The sequence below is a fragment of the Ranitomeya variabilis genome, chromosome 4 (assembly GCF_051348905.1).
Source record: "Ranitomeya variabilis isolate aRanVar5 chromosome 4, aRanVar5.hap1, whole genome shotgun sequence".
NCBI lineage: Eukaryota > Metazoa > Chordata > Amphibia > Anura > Dendrobatidae > Ranitomeya > Ranitomeya variabilis.
The window spans coordinates 427,957,435-427,973,622 of NC_135235.1; the positions used below are offsets into that span (position 1 = coordinate 427,957,435).

The 16,188-nt window shown below is 46.9% G+C and overlaps 1 protein-coding gene across 3 annotated transcripts in view; it reads left to right on the top strand.

The window, feature by feature from the left end:
- Nucleotides 1-2,459: 2,459 nt before the first annotated feature.
- Nucleotides 2,460-16,188, top strand: part of CSNK1D (casein kinase 1 delta) — a 65,631-nt gene continuing 51,902 nt past the window's right edge. For all 3 annotated transcript variants that reach the window (XM_077251370.1, XM_077251369.1, XM_077251372.1), the window contains exons 1-3: nt 2,460-3,023; nt 5,387-5,497; nt 5,883-6,031. In XM_077251370.1, the coding sequence (XP_077107485.1) occupies nt 2,948-3,023; nt 5,387-5,497; nt 5,883-6,031 (336 nt within the window). In that variant the 5' untranslated portion in view covers nt 2,460-2,947. The remainder of the gene's footprint in view (nt 3,024-5,386; nt 5,498-5,882; nt 6,032-16,188) is intronic.

Consider the following 16,188-nt stretch of genomic DNA (forward strand, 5'->3'; position numbering starts at 1 on the left):
AAGTTTGCTAGGTTGGGTTGCCACACCCACCTGCATGGGTTCCACAGTAGAATCAGTACTGACCACGCTCAAACTTTGACCTCCTGCCCCCAGAGGTGACTCACTATGTCTCTGGCGAAGATGGCGATCAACCTGGATTGTCAGAGACATGGCCTCCTCGAGGAAGTCAGGAGTCTCATAGAGAGCTAACGCATCCCTTACTCTCACAGAGAGACCCTCGCAGAACTGACTACGGAGGGCCGGGTCATTCCACCTAGTGTCGGTGTCCCACCGCCGGAACTCGTAGAAGTATTCCTCCGCCAGACGGTCTCCTTGCTGAAGTTGGCGCAGAGATGACTCAGCCAAGGCGACGTGAACAGGGTCATCATACACCAGGCCCAAAGCCTGTAAGAATCCCTCTACTGTCTGGAGTAGCGAGATAACAATCCCCACCTGTTGCTCCTCTGTACCTGAGGATACTGGACGCAGACGGAAATATAGTTTACAGTGCTCACGGAACACAACAAACTTGTCCCACCTGCCAGAGAACCTGTCTGGCAGCGTGACCTTGGGCTCCACAATGGTTTGCCTGGAAGGCAAGATCCCCACACCAGATATAACAGGGTGCTGTGAAACCACCGTGCGTAAATCTGCCACCTCCAAACTGAGCTGCTGCAACTGCCCTGTCAGCGCTGTGATAGGATCCATAATGAATCAGGAAAAGGCTTTCGGTCAGCGTTAATATCACAATAGGACTGGTGTGTAAACTGGGACCAGGGGCATCTTTCCTGGCCCTAGCACTAGGGGGCGCCCTAGCTCACCCTGTTCCCCGGGATACCTCAGATGGCGAGGATGCCATGGCCTCCACCCTTGCCCTGTTTCCTAGCTGCAGCCCTGCGTCTGTCCTCCTCCCCCACCCGGGGAAGAGAGGCGCTACTGTGTACCGTAGTACACCAACCCAACAGACAGGGGAAAAAAGACAAGAGTAAAAGAAAATTCCACTCACACAAAATATAATCTCACAAATAACAGAGGTATTCACCAGGGTGTGAAGGATGGCGGAAGAAAATAAGGCAGGTAAGGATGAGGAATTTTCAAGCAAACAAACCAAGCAACAGTCACACAATAAACTCCTCCAGCGCTCCTTATCCACACCAGCTCCTCTCACTCCAGATCTATGTAGCAAGTGCTAACTCAGACAAGGACCTGGCCAGAAGGCCTAGCTTTTATAGGAGAGAGGAGTGGCTAACCGAGCACAGCTGAATGCAGGGATTTCCACATGGCCGATTAACCCGTCCTGCTGAAAGAAAACAAGCACATTTAATACACCGGAGAAGTGCTTCTTCTCAGCGGCGAAGCAGGAGCTATCAGACACTGGGGTCTTCTGGCACTGCTCCCACAGTAACTCCGTGACAGTGATACACCCACTCACGGGAGTTACCACATGGGTGCTCTGAACCTCTTTCTGGAATTCTTTCCCCTAGCGGGGGTCACCGGGTTTTCCTGCTAGGCCGCAAGTCTCTCTGACATAGTCTATGCACTTTGAACATCCCACCCCCAAGCCGTCGTCTTAACCCTGGTCAACTATGGCACCATATGTTGAGGCTGGAAGTGATGGCCCTGCTCACTCGTGCCACCTTACTGTGGTTGCAGCCATGCCTCCTGTGGGTTAGCCTTCTCACGGGTGCTCATGGTTGACCATTGGCGAGTTTCTGCTGGGCCCAGAGCGGAGAGGCCTGGGACTTGGTTCTTGACTGGAGAAGTCCAGCCTCCGGGTGTCTTCGGATGTGATCTGTACCTTAACAGGTGGGGTCCAGCACTCCGCTGCCATAAGCTTCCCGCTGAGACCTATCACTCTATCCTCTACGCCATTCCGGCACCTTCTTCTTTGCTGCTTTTGGCGCCAAATCCCTCCGAGGTTGGGTGCGCAAGGTTTTTCTATCCCAGGGCTTCACCCCGTGAGTCACCTGACCAGGATCAGTACATGAAGCTGCCTCCGGGAAACCCTGCCAGTACAAATTGGTTCCACCTGCCTGCACCCATCCAGTAGATGGCGGTCCTACGTCTATACGATCGCATCCTGTAAGGATTCCCCAAGGTTATCACCACTTCCTATTACACTGCTGCATCCGGGAAGGTTGGGAGCTCAGCCATCACTGTCCGCTCTTTACCTACGGCCAGCCTGGAACCGCAGGGTGGCCGGTAACCTAGGCAACAAGCTGTACATTATCCTATTAAAAATCCCTATGCTCTTGAGAATGGAGAGGCTTTTTAAGACGAGAGAAGTTGCTCATTTTTATAAGCATTCTACATTTTTACCCATTTGTGAACTTGAGACAGTCCCTGAAAACTCTTAAAGGAGCGCTGTTGTTGCACTAAAAAGGGCACAATGTAACTGGCAACATTCCCTGGCCACTGTGGTTGACAAAACAACAATAGGCCTGATTCCCCATCCACATACATTACTGGCTACAAAGCTTGAAGACATTCCCCCCGGTGCTGAGCTACCTGACGTCCTGTGAGGATTTCTGCAGCCTGTAATTAGTCACAGCCCATAGCATAGCATTGCTCTCCGCACACCACGCACTACCCTCAGAACACACTAGAGGGCAGCAGCTGAATTTGGCGGAAGTCTACGTGAGCGCTACTTTGTGATTGTGGTCATGTGACTTGCTAGCACCGCCCACTGTCGGCTCGTAGCTTGTTGCTAGGTGGAGTGACGTCACAGGCTCTCTGTGACAGCCTCTCGCTGGGGTTCTTTTCCGGAACGGACCGGGGTCAGTGTAATCCGCTGTAATCCACCGTCACCGAGCGGACGGGGAGGCCGTGAGTGACGGGGACACCGAGCGAAGCCCCTGCCCTGTCACTGCAGCTTTGTTCTGGGCGACTCCGCAGCCGATGGCCACCGGGAACTGATGGTGAAAAGTGCTCCGGGGGTCAGAGGCTGATCGCGGGTCTGAGCGGAGTCATGGAGCTGAGAGTCGGGAACCGGTACCGGCTGGGCCGGAAGATTGGCAGCGGCTCATTCGGAGACATTTATTTAGGTAAGGAGGAGATCGGAGGCGGATGAGCGATAAGGGAGGGGTTGTTGTCGGGCCCCACTGGGAATACCGGGGGCTGTCGTCGGGGGTGCTGCGGGGTAGTGTGGGCCTGGGCTGTCAGCCAGCACCGGGGTCTCCTCCTCCCCTCCTGTCATCACTGCCAGGGTCTCCTCCATTGTGGGCTCAGCTGCCCCATCAGCTCCACTGTGGGGGCACGTTGGGCTTTGTGATCTTCACATGGGGGTAACACTGTGGATCAGGGAGGAATGAGGAAAGCGGGGCACATCAGGCCGGCCCACACCCTGTTTGCTCCAGAGTTGTGGAAGTCCACAGTCCTCAGCCGTGTCGTCTGGTCCAGGAAATGGCCGACGTATAGGGGCCATCACCTTGTGGTGGTCCGTTTCCAGAGGAAGGGTCCTGTAGTGTGTTAATGAGGTCTTCTTGGAGCTTGGTGGGCATTTGTCACTGATGCCCAATATTTACCAGGCCTCAAAGCTAGACTGGCACCTGTGGCGCCCTGATTGGCTATCGACGGTGCCCGTATTTTGGCCCATTTACTAGTGATGTGGGAACATCCATGATTAGGGAACGAGTTGCCACTCTTCAGGAGGTGGCAGAAAATTTCGGTGCCTGGTTTTATGTGGGAAGAACTCCCGCGCTTCCTGTAGGGGAACGCTAGCCCTCGTAATGGCCCACACTGCCCGGCCGGTGGGGAGGCCTGCTCACTTCACATTATAGGGCTTGCATTAACATTTGGGCCACATGCATGTAATGTTCTCACGTTCCGAAATGACGATGCCCCTGCCACCCCACCGCCTCTCCTCTGCCCCCCACTTGTCTTTGTTTACAAGGCCAATCACTGCGCTCAGTAGCCTACATTCCCAGTGACTGGCCGCAGCGCTTCCGTCTATTACACAGGTTGTCATTGCTTATCATTAGGTTATCATCTTAAAGGGGCTGTCCGGCAAAATTATAATTTATTGCTCAGTATGTTAACAAAAAAAACAAACAAATGAAGCAAAACTTGCCTACAGGCACTTACCGGGGTCCAGCGTTGGCCATTCCGTGGTCGGCGATCACACTAGCACTTGTGATTGGCTGTCCCAGTCAGGTGCCTTCAGCAGCGCAACATTGGGGGTGTCAGTGATGAGGCGCTGCTGAAATGGCCCAGTTGTGCCAGTCGGTCTCGGGTCCCAGTGGTCCTGCTGCTGGTACTTTAATGTTTCGAGTACAGACTCGCCACGAAGCGTTCAGCAGTAGGTCAGTATCCTTTCACTTGTGGGTTTTTTTTTTTTTTCTTTCTTAAAAGATTTTTTTTCTCAGATTTTACAAATGTGGCCATAAGGTAAGGCCTCATTCAGATGCCCTTGTATCGCCATCCGTGAGTCTCCAGAGACCCACAGCCAGGTCAGTGATGGGAGGCCTGGGAATATCCTTACCTCCCAGCATTCCCAAGTCTTCCTGTGATTACCTGGGCTGACACAACCTCATGTGATGCACACAATGGTGGAGGTTAAGAAACTTGCAGGCCTTCCGTCCGGCGGTGACAGATTACTGACTAAACCCGATGGAAGAGAGTCCTGCAAATCCATTTCTCCACCCAGTGTTCAGTGGTTTCCCCAGTGTAATAAGCAGTGATGACCCATCGGTCACCAGATTGCTGCAACCAGTCCCTGCCCTCGGTTTCTGTGCATGTACGGCATGTGACTGCTGAGGCTACTGATTAGTTGCAGTGGTCAGGGGACTTATGGAATGTTCTTACTTCAGTACTGGCGATGAGCAGCAGTGGGGGATTTAAAGGTCAGTTTTGCATAATTTTGCATTCTGTGTAAGCCCCTGTTTATGGCCTCTTTGTTAGATATGCTGGAAAAGCTCTAGGAGGCCTGCATCATATACAGTGGGGTACATTGCCGATTGTATATGTTGGCTTCCCCCCCCCCCCCGTATATCGTTTATTGGGGAGTAAAGTAGACTTTGCCACCATAGTGGTCAGGTAGGTCAGACATTCCACATCTGTACCGATGCTGCCAGCATAATTGTCAAATCAAGACATGGGATTTATTACGGCCCCTCTACTAATTTTCTACCTAGTTGGCAATGATGGTGCCCACCATATTTCCGCCACAGTTGGTACCTCTCAAAGCCATCATTGGCTGCACCCTTTTCTAACCAGTTTCTTACCACTCGTCGGCCTACTGAAATTAGGGAAGTGGTAATGATTCATGCTTGGGATAGAAGGCGGCGTGTGTAGCCTGCCCTGGGGGTTGTGTGCCCTAGCATTGACACATGGACTGTTGGGCGTATCTAGTGTCGTCACAACCTGGAGATCAGATCCTGTTTGAGTAATGATGTCCTTTATGTTTCAGGCACTGACATTGCCGCAGCCGAGGAAGTTGCCATCAAATTGGAATGTGTGAAGACAAAGCACCCCCAGCTCCATATTGAGAGCAAGATCTATAAGATGATGCAGGGCGGAGGTGAGTGGGGGATTATACTAGGGTAGCTAGACTGAGGCAGCCAACAGCACACCAGAGGGGTCCACACCTAGGTAGACTTACATGCTGCTTACAGGGGGTTGCCTGGTGGCTAGGGAATCCCCACATGTACTTATGCTGGCTAACAGATGTAAATCATTCAGCTGCGGCAAGAAAAACTAAATCTCCGAGCATTAAAAAAATACCCAGGGGACCCCCGAGCATGCTCGAGAAATCTGGAGTAACGAGTATATTCACTCATCACTAATATCTATATCATATTATTAATTTAACCAAATCAATTAAAAAAGATACTTTCCAGTGTATTTTGCACGATTACAGGTGTTTTTGTGAGACAACCCCTTTAATCTCCTTGTTTGTTGTCCAGTGGGAATCCCAACTATAAAGTGGTGTGGTGCCGAAGGTGACTACAATGTCATGGTCATGGAGTTGTTGGGACCAAGCCTTGAAGATCTCTTCAATTTTTGCTCCAGAAAATTTAGCTTGAAAACCGTGCTGCTACTTGCTGACCAGATGGTAAGTCGACCAGTGCCTAGCGGTCATCGGTGTGCATGGAGTGATGGCAGCATTTCTGACTTGTTACCTAAATGATGCATTTTCTTCCTCTGCAGGATCCATTCTTTAAGGCTGGGGCTACACGGCGACTTGAGCCTCAACATAGATTGTTCCACTGCAGCGTGATGTAGATGAATTGGGTCGCATTGTGACCCACAAGATATTGCATCAAGAAAGTCAGATAACGTACTTGTGGTCTGACTCCTTGCTGTGGTACCCTGCAAGTCTCAGTGTGACCCCATTCACCTATACTGTAACCGTGTAACACAGCGATATCTGGCCACAACAAAGTGTCACCGCCAAAGTTGCATTTTAGCCTCAGCCTAATTTTGGTGTTTTTTATTTTTTTCTCCCTGAGCTCCACTCCAGAAGGGGTCGCACACCACCTACCATATTGTCCTTTTGTACTCTGCACTTAACCCTTTCACACAATACTGTGCCTGCTTCTCAATACTGAGACACATACATGGACAGCCCAACAAATAGGATCTCCATGTTTGTATTGTGCCTGTCACACAGCCGCGACACATGCAGCTGCGGCGCCGGACAGCTGATCAGCCGGCGCGCTCCATGTATCCGGGTTCCCTCTGCAGCTTATTTGGCAAGCGCTATAGCTTCCCGAATAAGCCCTGACACGGTCAAATTCGCTCAACTCTACTCGTGAGAGCTGGCGGTTTCTCCACTAGTCCCACAGAATCACAAGCATATATTTGAACCCTGGCGTTATGATTGGCATTCTTATCGGAGGTCGCTGGATCCTTAGCTGGTATGTCCTGTCCGAGCATACATTGGATATACCCTATCTGATGCCATTACCCCTGCAAAACAAAAAAAGGAATGGCTAATGCACAATTACAGTAGATGATCAAATAGTCCTAACTTGAAGGCCATGATTGTGTAAGAGGTCCTGCACCGCCTTCTACGTCGAATTCCGGCGTGTCCTAAATTGCCAAGGAATATTAGTGAACATAAAAGGTGTAGGCGCATTTGTCATTAATATTGCTCATTGCTTTGATATACTTTGTATTTGGCCGGTGGTGTGCACTGTGCATTCAGTTACACTTATTCGACAGAACAGGAATTTCAGCAGAGTAAAATAATAAATGACTGGTTCCTGGGGAAGCAAATATCAGAGCAGCTTCAAAGCCAGGCTAGAATTTCTTCCGCATGCTGCACCCATACAGCAGAATGGCACAGCTGCCAAGTATAGAGACGGCCGTGATTTCATGGGATTCTGATGGGGGATTGCCTTAAAGAGAAACCAACCAGGGGTTGCTAGGGGGTCAAAGATGGCCCTCTGGCTAGATTCACATGGTTTAATACAGGTGTACATATGGATCTCTATTATGGTTGGTCTATAGATCCAAACTTGTTTGCTTGTAATACCCACATCTGAAAGCAAGCGAGGTCGGTGAGAAAGCCCTCACGTATCATACAGTTTTCAGAATGTGCCTCTCCTGGTATGTTATTCCACACCCTGACACCAATTCTCTTTGAAAACGAATTAGTTGTTACCATTATATAACATGACTGTATCTTACTAAGAGATGCCACTACTTTATGCATGTTGACAGCCACCAACTCTAAGGCTATGTGCCCATGTTCAGGAATGTATGCAGAATTTTCCTGAGCAAATCTGAGCAAAATTTTTTGCGCTTTTTTTTTTTTGTTTGGCTTTTTTGCTAGGTTCACTAAATGCTAAAACTGACCTGATATTATGATAATCCAGGACATTACGAGTTCATAAACACCTAATATGTCTAGGTTATTTTTTATCTAAGTGGTGAAAAAAAATTCAAAACGTTGCTGAAAAAAAAAAAAATAAATAAATAAAATTTTAAAAAAGAGCCAGTTTCTGATACCCGTAGCGTCTCCATTTTTCATGAACTGGGGTCGGGTGAGGGCTTATTTTTTGCGTGCCGAGCTGACGTTTTTAATGATACCATTTTTGTGCATATAAGTTCTTTTGATCGCCCCTCATTTCATTTTAATGCAATGTCGCGGCGACCAAAAAAACGTAATTCTGGTGTTTCAAATTTTTTTCTTGCTACGCTGTTTAGCGATCAGGTTAATGCTTTTTTTTATTGATAGATCGGGCGATTCTGAACGCGGCGATACCAAATATGTGTAGGTTTGATATTTTTTTTTATTGTTTTATTTTGGATGAAAGGGGGGTGATTTAAACTTTTATATTTAAAAAAAAAAAATTTCATATTTTTAAAAACACTTTTTTTAAAACTTTTGCCATGCTTCAATAGCCTCCATGGGAGGCTCTGCTACATAGCAGCGATCATCAGATCGCTGCTATGTAGCTGAAATGCAGGCTTGCTATGAGCGCCGACCACAGGGGGGCGCTCTCAGCAGGCCGGCATCAGTAACAATAGATGCTTCAAGGACCTCTATGGTCCTACGATCATGTGACGGGGGTCGGCGATGCGCTCATTTCTGGCCGCCCGGCCGGAAGCGGTAGTTAAATGCCGCTGTCAGCGTTTGACAGCGGCATTTAACAGGTTTATAGTGGTGGGTGAATCGCGATTTCACCCACCGCTATTGCGCGCACATGTCAGCTGTACAAAACAGCTGACATGTCTCGACTTTGTTTTGGGCTCACCGCCGGAGCCCTGCATCAAAGGGGGAGACACGACATGCGCAGTAATAGTACTGTTAGGATCAGGGGGGTCTAAAAGGGGCGTCAGTTCAGTATCTCCTTCAGTTTTTATTTTTTTTAGTATGAGCCTCATCATCACAAATACTCTTCTTTACACACCTTGTTATGATAGTAATAGTTGTCTGAGGAATGTTATGCCACCCTGAATACATTTGGGCAAGTAAATCATCACCGTGCTCAATATGAGACAAGTCTGGAGATCTTGCAGGCCATGTTAGCACTTTTAAGCCACACAGGCTGCTCCCAGTCACCAGCAACATGTGACCTGGCACGATCATGTTGAAAAACAGGTTTTTGGACACTTTAGAGAAATGGCCGTACCACTAGTTCCACGGCCAAATAAATGTGACGCCGAGCTTTTAGTGCATATGGAATGAAGATTACAGGGTTCCAGCTACCATACATCATACAACCCAACACGATAATCCTAGGAGAAGGACTTGTGCAACGTTTCCTTATGAAGACCTCTCTCTGGCATTGCCGATGTAGTCTCCAGATGCAGACTGGAGAGCCTGGGATGAAGGTCTATCTGCTTTAGCAAAGAGTTGCGCTTTTGTTTGGGAATCGATAATAGCCAGAGATTGGTCCGGAGAACACATGGGCAGTGCCATTATAAGGTGTCCACAAGGGACATCACACCAGTCCTACTCTTGGGATTTTGATGTTGGGTGGCATAATGTAAGATATCTGGATCCCTCTAGTCTTCAAGAGCAGCCTGCGTAGCCTGAATGTTTTACCATGGCTTGCAGCGTCTCCGGACTTGTCCCCCGTCGACCACATCTGGGGCTTTATTTGATGGCAATTGCTAAGGGAGATACCAGTAGTGTTTTTTGATCATTCATGTGCTCAAGTGTATTTACCGTGCCAGAACATTCCTTAGACAACCTTTAATAACCTCATTGATAGCAACCAAGGCGTGTAAGTGTGGAGATTTCTGTATGTGGCTTCCATACTCCATATTAACTAAATTGAGATGTCTTGTCATTTTTGGTTCTATTTTTTTCACCATTTGCATATCCATAGCATATTTTATCATCCTGTGATTTACATAATTCTGTGACATTTTCCTCTTGGTGTTAGACCTTCACTGTTGGCGTTTATATACAGCGAGTGAAATAAGTATTGAACACGTCACCAATTTCTAAGTACATGTATTTCTAAAGCTCCTATTGACATGAAATTCTCACTAGATGTTGGTAACAATCCATCCAATCCACACAGGCAAAGAAATCAAACTGTAGATGTCCATAAATTAAGTTGTGTAATAATGAGAAATTATACATGGAAAAAGTATTGAGCACATGTAGAAAGTACAAAGGCTCAAAGTTATGACACCAGCTGAAATCTATCAGCAATTAACCCCTTCACCCCCGGAGCTTTTTCCGTTTTTTCATTTTCGTTTTTTGCTCCCCTCCTTCCCAGAGCCATAACTTTTTTATTTTTCTGTCAATTTGGCCATGTGAGGGCTTATTTTTTGCAGGACGAGTTGTACTTTTGAACGACATCATTGGTTTTACCATGTCGTGTACTAGAAAACGGGAAAAAAATTCCAAGTGCAGTGAAATTGCAAAAAAAGTGCAATCCCACACTTGTTTTTTGCTTTGCTATTTTGCTAGGTTCACTAAATGCTAAAACTGACCTGCCATTATGATTCTCCAGGTCAGTACGAGTTCATAGACACCTAACATGACTAGGTTATTTTTCACCTAAGTGGTGAAAAAAAATTCCAAACTTTGCAAAAAAAAAAAAAAATTGCACCATTTTCCGATACTCGTAGCGTCTTTATTTTTCGTGATCTGGGGTCAGGTGAGGGCTTATTTTTTGCGTGCCGAGCTGGCGTTTTTAATGATAGCATTTTGGTGCAGATACGTTCTTTTGATCGCCCGTTATTGCATTTTAATGCAATATCGCGGCGACCAAAAAAAAGTAATTCTGGCGTTTCGATTTTTTTTCTCATTACGCCATTTAGCGATCAGGTTAATGCTTTTTTTTTATTGATAGATCGGGCGATTCTGAACGCGGCGATACCAAATATGTGTAGGTTTGATATTTTTTTTTTTATTGATTTATTTTGATTGGGGCGAAAGGGGGGTGATTTAAACTTGTATATTTTTTTTATTTTTTCACATTTTTTTCACTTTTGCCATGCTTCTATAGCCTCCATGGGAGGCTAGAAGCAGGCACAACCCGATCGGCTCTGCTATGTAGCAGCGATCATAGGATCGCTGCTACACAGCAGAATTACAGGTGTGCTGTGAGCGCCGACCACAGGGGGACGCTCACAGCTGCCGAGGATCAGTAACCATAGAGGTCTCAAGGACCTCTATGGTTACCATTTAGAAGCATCGCCGACCTCCGATCATGTGACGGGGGTCGGCGATGCGCTCATATCCGGCCGCCCGGCCGGATGCGGTAGTTAAATGCCGCTGTCTGCGTTTGACAGCGGCACTTAACTAGTTAATGGGCGCGGGCGGATCGCGATTCCGCTCGCGCTCATTGCGCGCACATGTCAGCTGTACAAAACAGCTGACATGTCGCGGCTTTAAGGTGGGCTCGCCGCCGGAGCCCACCTTAAAGCGGGGGTTCTGCCAGCTGACGTACTATTCCGTCAGCTGGCAGAAAGGGGTTAAAAAGCAATCCTGACCTTAAGTGAAAAATAGCTGGCTCAACTGATGGCTCATTACCAAAGTGCCCCAAGAAACATCTCATGATTGGTAAAGCCAGTGAGCTGCCTCAATACCTTCGCAACATTATTGTTGCAAAACATACTGATGGGTTTGGTTACAGAAGAATTTCCAAACTACTGACGGTAGTGAGCACTGTTGGGGCCATAATCTGGAAGTGGAAAGAACCTCATTGGACCATAAACAAACCACAACCTTGTGCTCCCATCAAGATTTCAGACAAAGGAGTTAAAATAAAAGAAAGGGACAAATAAAAGGAGGATTCCCTGCGTAGATTGTGGTTACGCCTTGACTGGAGGAACCAGAGTTTGAATGCTGCGGTTCACTAGCAGGCCATGAAAAGAACGGGAACAGTTAAATTGAAATATCAAGGAAAAAACTTGAAAGTGGGCTACTGTGAACATGCTGGAGAGCAAAATGCAGAGTCTTTACTGAAGGGAACCTTGTGTAGTACCCTGAATCTCTTCAGAGCGATGCAGGCTCTGTTTCATAAACAAATGGCTCAGGAAAAAAAAAAAGAAACGTCTGGAGGGACAACCCCTTGCCTGTCGAAGTAGGTAGAACGTAGACTACCGTGGACGACTCTGCAGACTCAGATCAATCAGGAAGCTAAGCTCAAGCATACCGGCATGAGGATGGTCATAAGGGACTGTGGAAATAGTTGTCTAGATGGGCATTGAAAGGCACAATAGTAAATGAGCTGTCGAACCCGAACAGAGATATGGATACCGCCCTACTCCAAACAGGGAGAAATTAGGAGGAAAAGTCCCTGAAGAAGTGCCTGCGACGGGCGGGTGAAAAACCTGCTCGAAAAAGATGGGAAGGAGGGAAGCGGTGCTAACTGCTGCGAGTAGGCCGCACTGAGCAGGGGCCTAAATTGGTAAAAGAGGCTGGCGAGACTGGGGGGGGGGGGGTTGGTTGCGGAGCCTAAAAATTCCGCAAAAAAGCCCTGTGCCCACCGGTCCTGCTCTGGGACCCTGCTACAAGAAAACCCCACCAAGTGGTTTAAGACTGAAAAGTCTATTCTAAGGCTTGGGGTCACACTATCGTAGAATACGGACAAGTTCTATGTTTGAAAGCATTGCATAGCATTCGGACCAGTGTTAATGTATGGGGCGGCTCACATCATCGTATTTTTTTTTCTCAGGCGTATTCGACGTGCGTGTAAAATCGCAGCATGCTGCGATTGTACGCATATATCGCCCGAGACTCGCCAATGGGTGCGAGAAAAAATTGGTCTGTATGGTGTCCGTTCGTCTAGCTTGCGACAAATACACACATTTTCTTCATTTCAGGCTATTGAGCCATTAAATTCAATGGGGAATATCAGTAAGAAATGTAAAGCCATACGCGTGTCATACGGATACAGAGGTGCGAGAAAATCGCATTGCAAACGCATTAAACACGGATGACCATACGGAGAACACTTGTGCGACTCTCGGCAGGGAGACTCGGACCGATTTGGTCATGCGTTAAGGGTGACCCGAGCCTAACCCTCAGACTCTGTGAAGAGAAGACAGAGGGGGAGATGGAAACCTTAACTTCTTTCCAGGAGGTGCTGAGAAGATGGAAAAGGAAGTACCTCTACGTAGTCAGGAACATCCTTAGATGTCCGGGCCTCCTGGGGGTGTGGGACATCCATGCCTCCTGAAACCTGACAGGCTCTGGTGGGCAGGAGACTGAGGGCCCGGACTGATATTCGGATCACCTAAGCACTCATGTGTTAGGGGTTGAGGTCCTGCCATCTAGACATATGAGGATACGGGGTGGCAGTACACACCGTACTCAGTCACACTGTGCCCCCACGTAGAGACTGTTCACACTGTATCCCTCCAGAGGTAAGAAGATCCATCTGAAAAGAAAAGAGGGAAAAACTACAAAAACAGGTAGATATGGGTCTAGTTTAAGACCCGTGTCCACCTCCTACTGACACTAAACTAAACTGACCAGCTTGGCCCCGGTCGGTGGGGTGTACACTGTGGAGGAGCTAACTTTTATTTGCGTAGTGACAGCAGCATACACCCATGGTTTCCTGTGTCCCCCAATGAAGCGATAGAGAAAATTGTTTTATAGAAAACAATAAGTAGTGCACTCAACCTCCATGGTCTGTATGCACTCTCGCCAAAACTCCAGTGCTGAAAAAAAAGCATGTTCAAGCACGTTTACTGTATGCTAAACAATATTTAGACAAGCATGTGAAATACTGGTAGAATATAGTCTAGTCAGGTAATACCAAAAGACACTGCATATCACCCCAAAAATATCATACCAACAGTGAAGTTTGTAGGTGGGAACATCATGGTGTGGGGCTGTTTTTTTTTGTTTGTTTGTTTTTGTTTTTTTCCCCGCATGTGGCACTAATAAACTTGATGTATGATTTGAAAGGAGAATGATTGGACAAATGTACCAAAACGTTCTTGATAAAAATCTGCTGCCATCTACCAGGATGTTGAAGATGAAGCAGGTGTGGACATTTTAGTAAGACAATGATTCCAAACAAACGGCGAAGGAAAGTTTTGTCTTCAGAGAAAGAAATAAAGCTGCTAGAATGGCCTAACCAATTACCTGACCGGAATCCAATAGAAAATTTATGGAAAGAACTAAAGCTGAGTTCACAGGAGGAGCCCACAGAAGCTTCAGCATTTGAATAGTGTTTTATATGGAAGAATGGGACAAAATCACACCCGAGCAATGCATGTGACTAGTTTCTCTACACAGGAAGTATCTTGAAGCTGTCATTACCAAAAAAAAGGATTTTGTACAAAGTATTAAATATCAGTAAGCATTTTCAATACTTTTCCTCTTCATCATTTCGGATATGAATGTGTAATAATGAGAAAGTGTTATCACTCATGAAATTGTTCCAGAAAATGAAGTATTTATCCCAAAAAATTATTGCATTTACACATGCTTTGTTATGCACATATTTCCATTGTGTGTATTGGAACAACACAAAAAAAACCAGAAAAAAAGGCAAATTGGGCATAATTTCACACACAACCCCACAACATTTTTGGCCCCTCTCCAAAATTGTGCGTAAACTAGTTTGTTTCAAGCATGTGATGTTTGTTCAAACTCGCCTGTGGCAAGTAACCGGTGTGGGCAATATGAAAATCACACCTGAAAAAAGTTAAAAAGGGGAGAAGTTGACTCAATCTTTGCATTGTCTGTGTGCCACACAAAGCATGGGAACCAAAATAGTTGAAAAATATCAACAATCTCAAGGTTACAAGTCCATCTCCAGAGATTTTGATGTTCTTTTGTCCACGGTGCGCAACATAATAAAGAAGTTTACAACCCATGGCACTGTAGCTAATCTCCATGGATGTGAACAGCGGAGAAAAATTGATGAAAGGTTGCAATGCAGAAAAGTTTGAATGGGGCTGCTTATACACCAATCAAGTTCCAAAGAAATTTGTGCTGTCCTGTAGGCTGTGTGAATCGGTGTCGGCGCGAACTATCTGACTTTTGAATGAAATGAAACCATATGCCTGGAGACCCAGAAGGACTCAACTGCTGACAGAAACATAAAAAGGTTAGACTGCACGCTGCCAAAATGTATATGAGTAAGCCTAAATTCTTCTGGGAAAGCATCTTGTGGGCAGATGAGACCATGATGGAGCTTTTTGGTAAATTACATCATTCTACTGTTTATACCAAAAACGGAACGAGGCCTACGAAGAAAAGAACACCGTACCTACAGTCACATATGGTGGAGGTTCAAAGATATTTTGGGGTTGTTCTGCTGCCTCTGGCACGGAGTGCCTTGACTGTGTGCAAGGCATCACAAAATCTGAAGATTATCAAAGGATTTTGGTGTGCAATGTAGTGCCCAGTGTCAGAAAGCTGGGTTTGCATCCTAGATCATGGGTCTTCCAGCAGGACAATGACCCCAAACATACATGAAGCCTCTAGAAATGGATGAAAATAAAGTGCAAGAGAGAGCTGAAGTGGCCAGTAATAAGTCCGCATATAAATCCCCTTGGACACCTGTTGAGAGATCTTAAAAAAAAAAAAAAAAAAAAAAAAATCTGAAACAATTTCAAGAGTGCCAACACTTTCACCATGTCTGTAACTTAATTTATAGACTTATATGATTTGATTTCTTTGTGTGTGGATTGGATGGGTTTTTACCAAAGTCAGGTGAGAATTTGATGCCAATAGTGCCTATATAAATATATGTACCGTATATACTCGAGTATGAGCCGAGATTTTCAGCCCAAAAAAATGGGCTGAAAGTGCCCCTCTCTGCTTTTACTCGAGTCATGGTCGGCGGGTGAGCGGGAGCCACCTGCTCCTGGCGCGATCCCTGCATGTCCCATGGTCTCCGGCGCCGGCAGCTTCTTCCCCTGTTCAGCGGTCACGTGGTACCGCTCATTAAAGTAATCAATATGGACTCCACTCCCATAGGGGTGGAGCTGCATATTCATTCCTGTAATGAGCGGTGCCACGTGACCGCTGAACAGGGGAAGAAGCTGCCGGCGCCAGAGACCATCTGTCCGGGAGAAGCTGCCAGGGACCGCGCCGGGAGCAGGTGAGTATTTCATATTCACCTTTCCTCTTTCCACTGCCGCCTCATCTTCCGCGTCCTCTGCAGTGACTGTTCAGGTCAGAGGGCGCGATGACGTATTAATTTGTGCGCCGCCCTCTGCATGAACAGTTACTGCGGAGAGACGGGACGTTGAGGAGCAGCGGGCAGCGACGAGAGGTGAGCATGTCATTTTTTTTTTTTTTTTTCAGCAGCATTATATGTGGCACATTGTTAT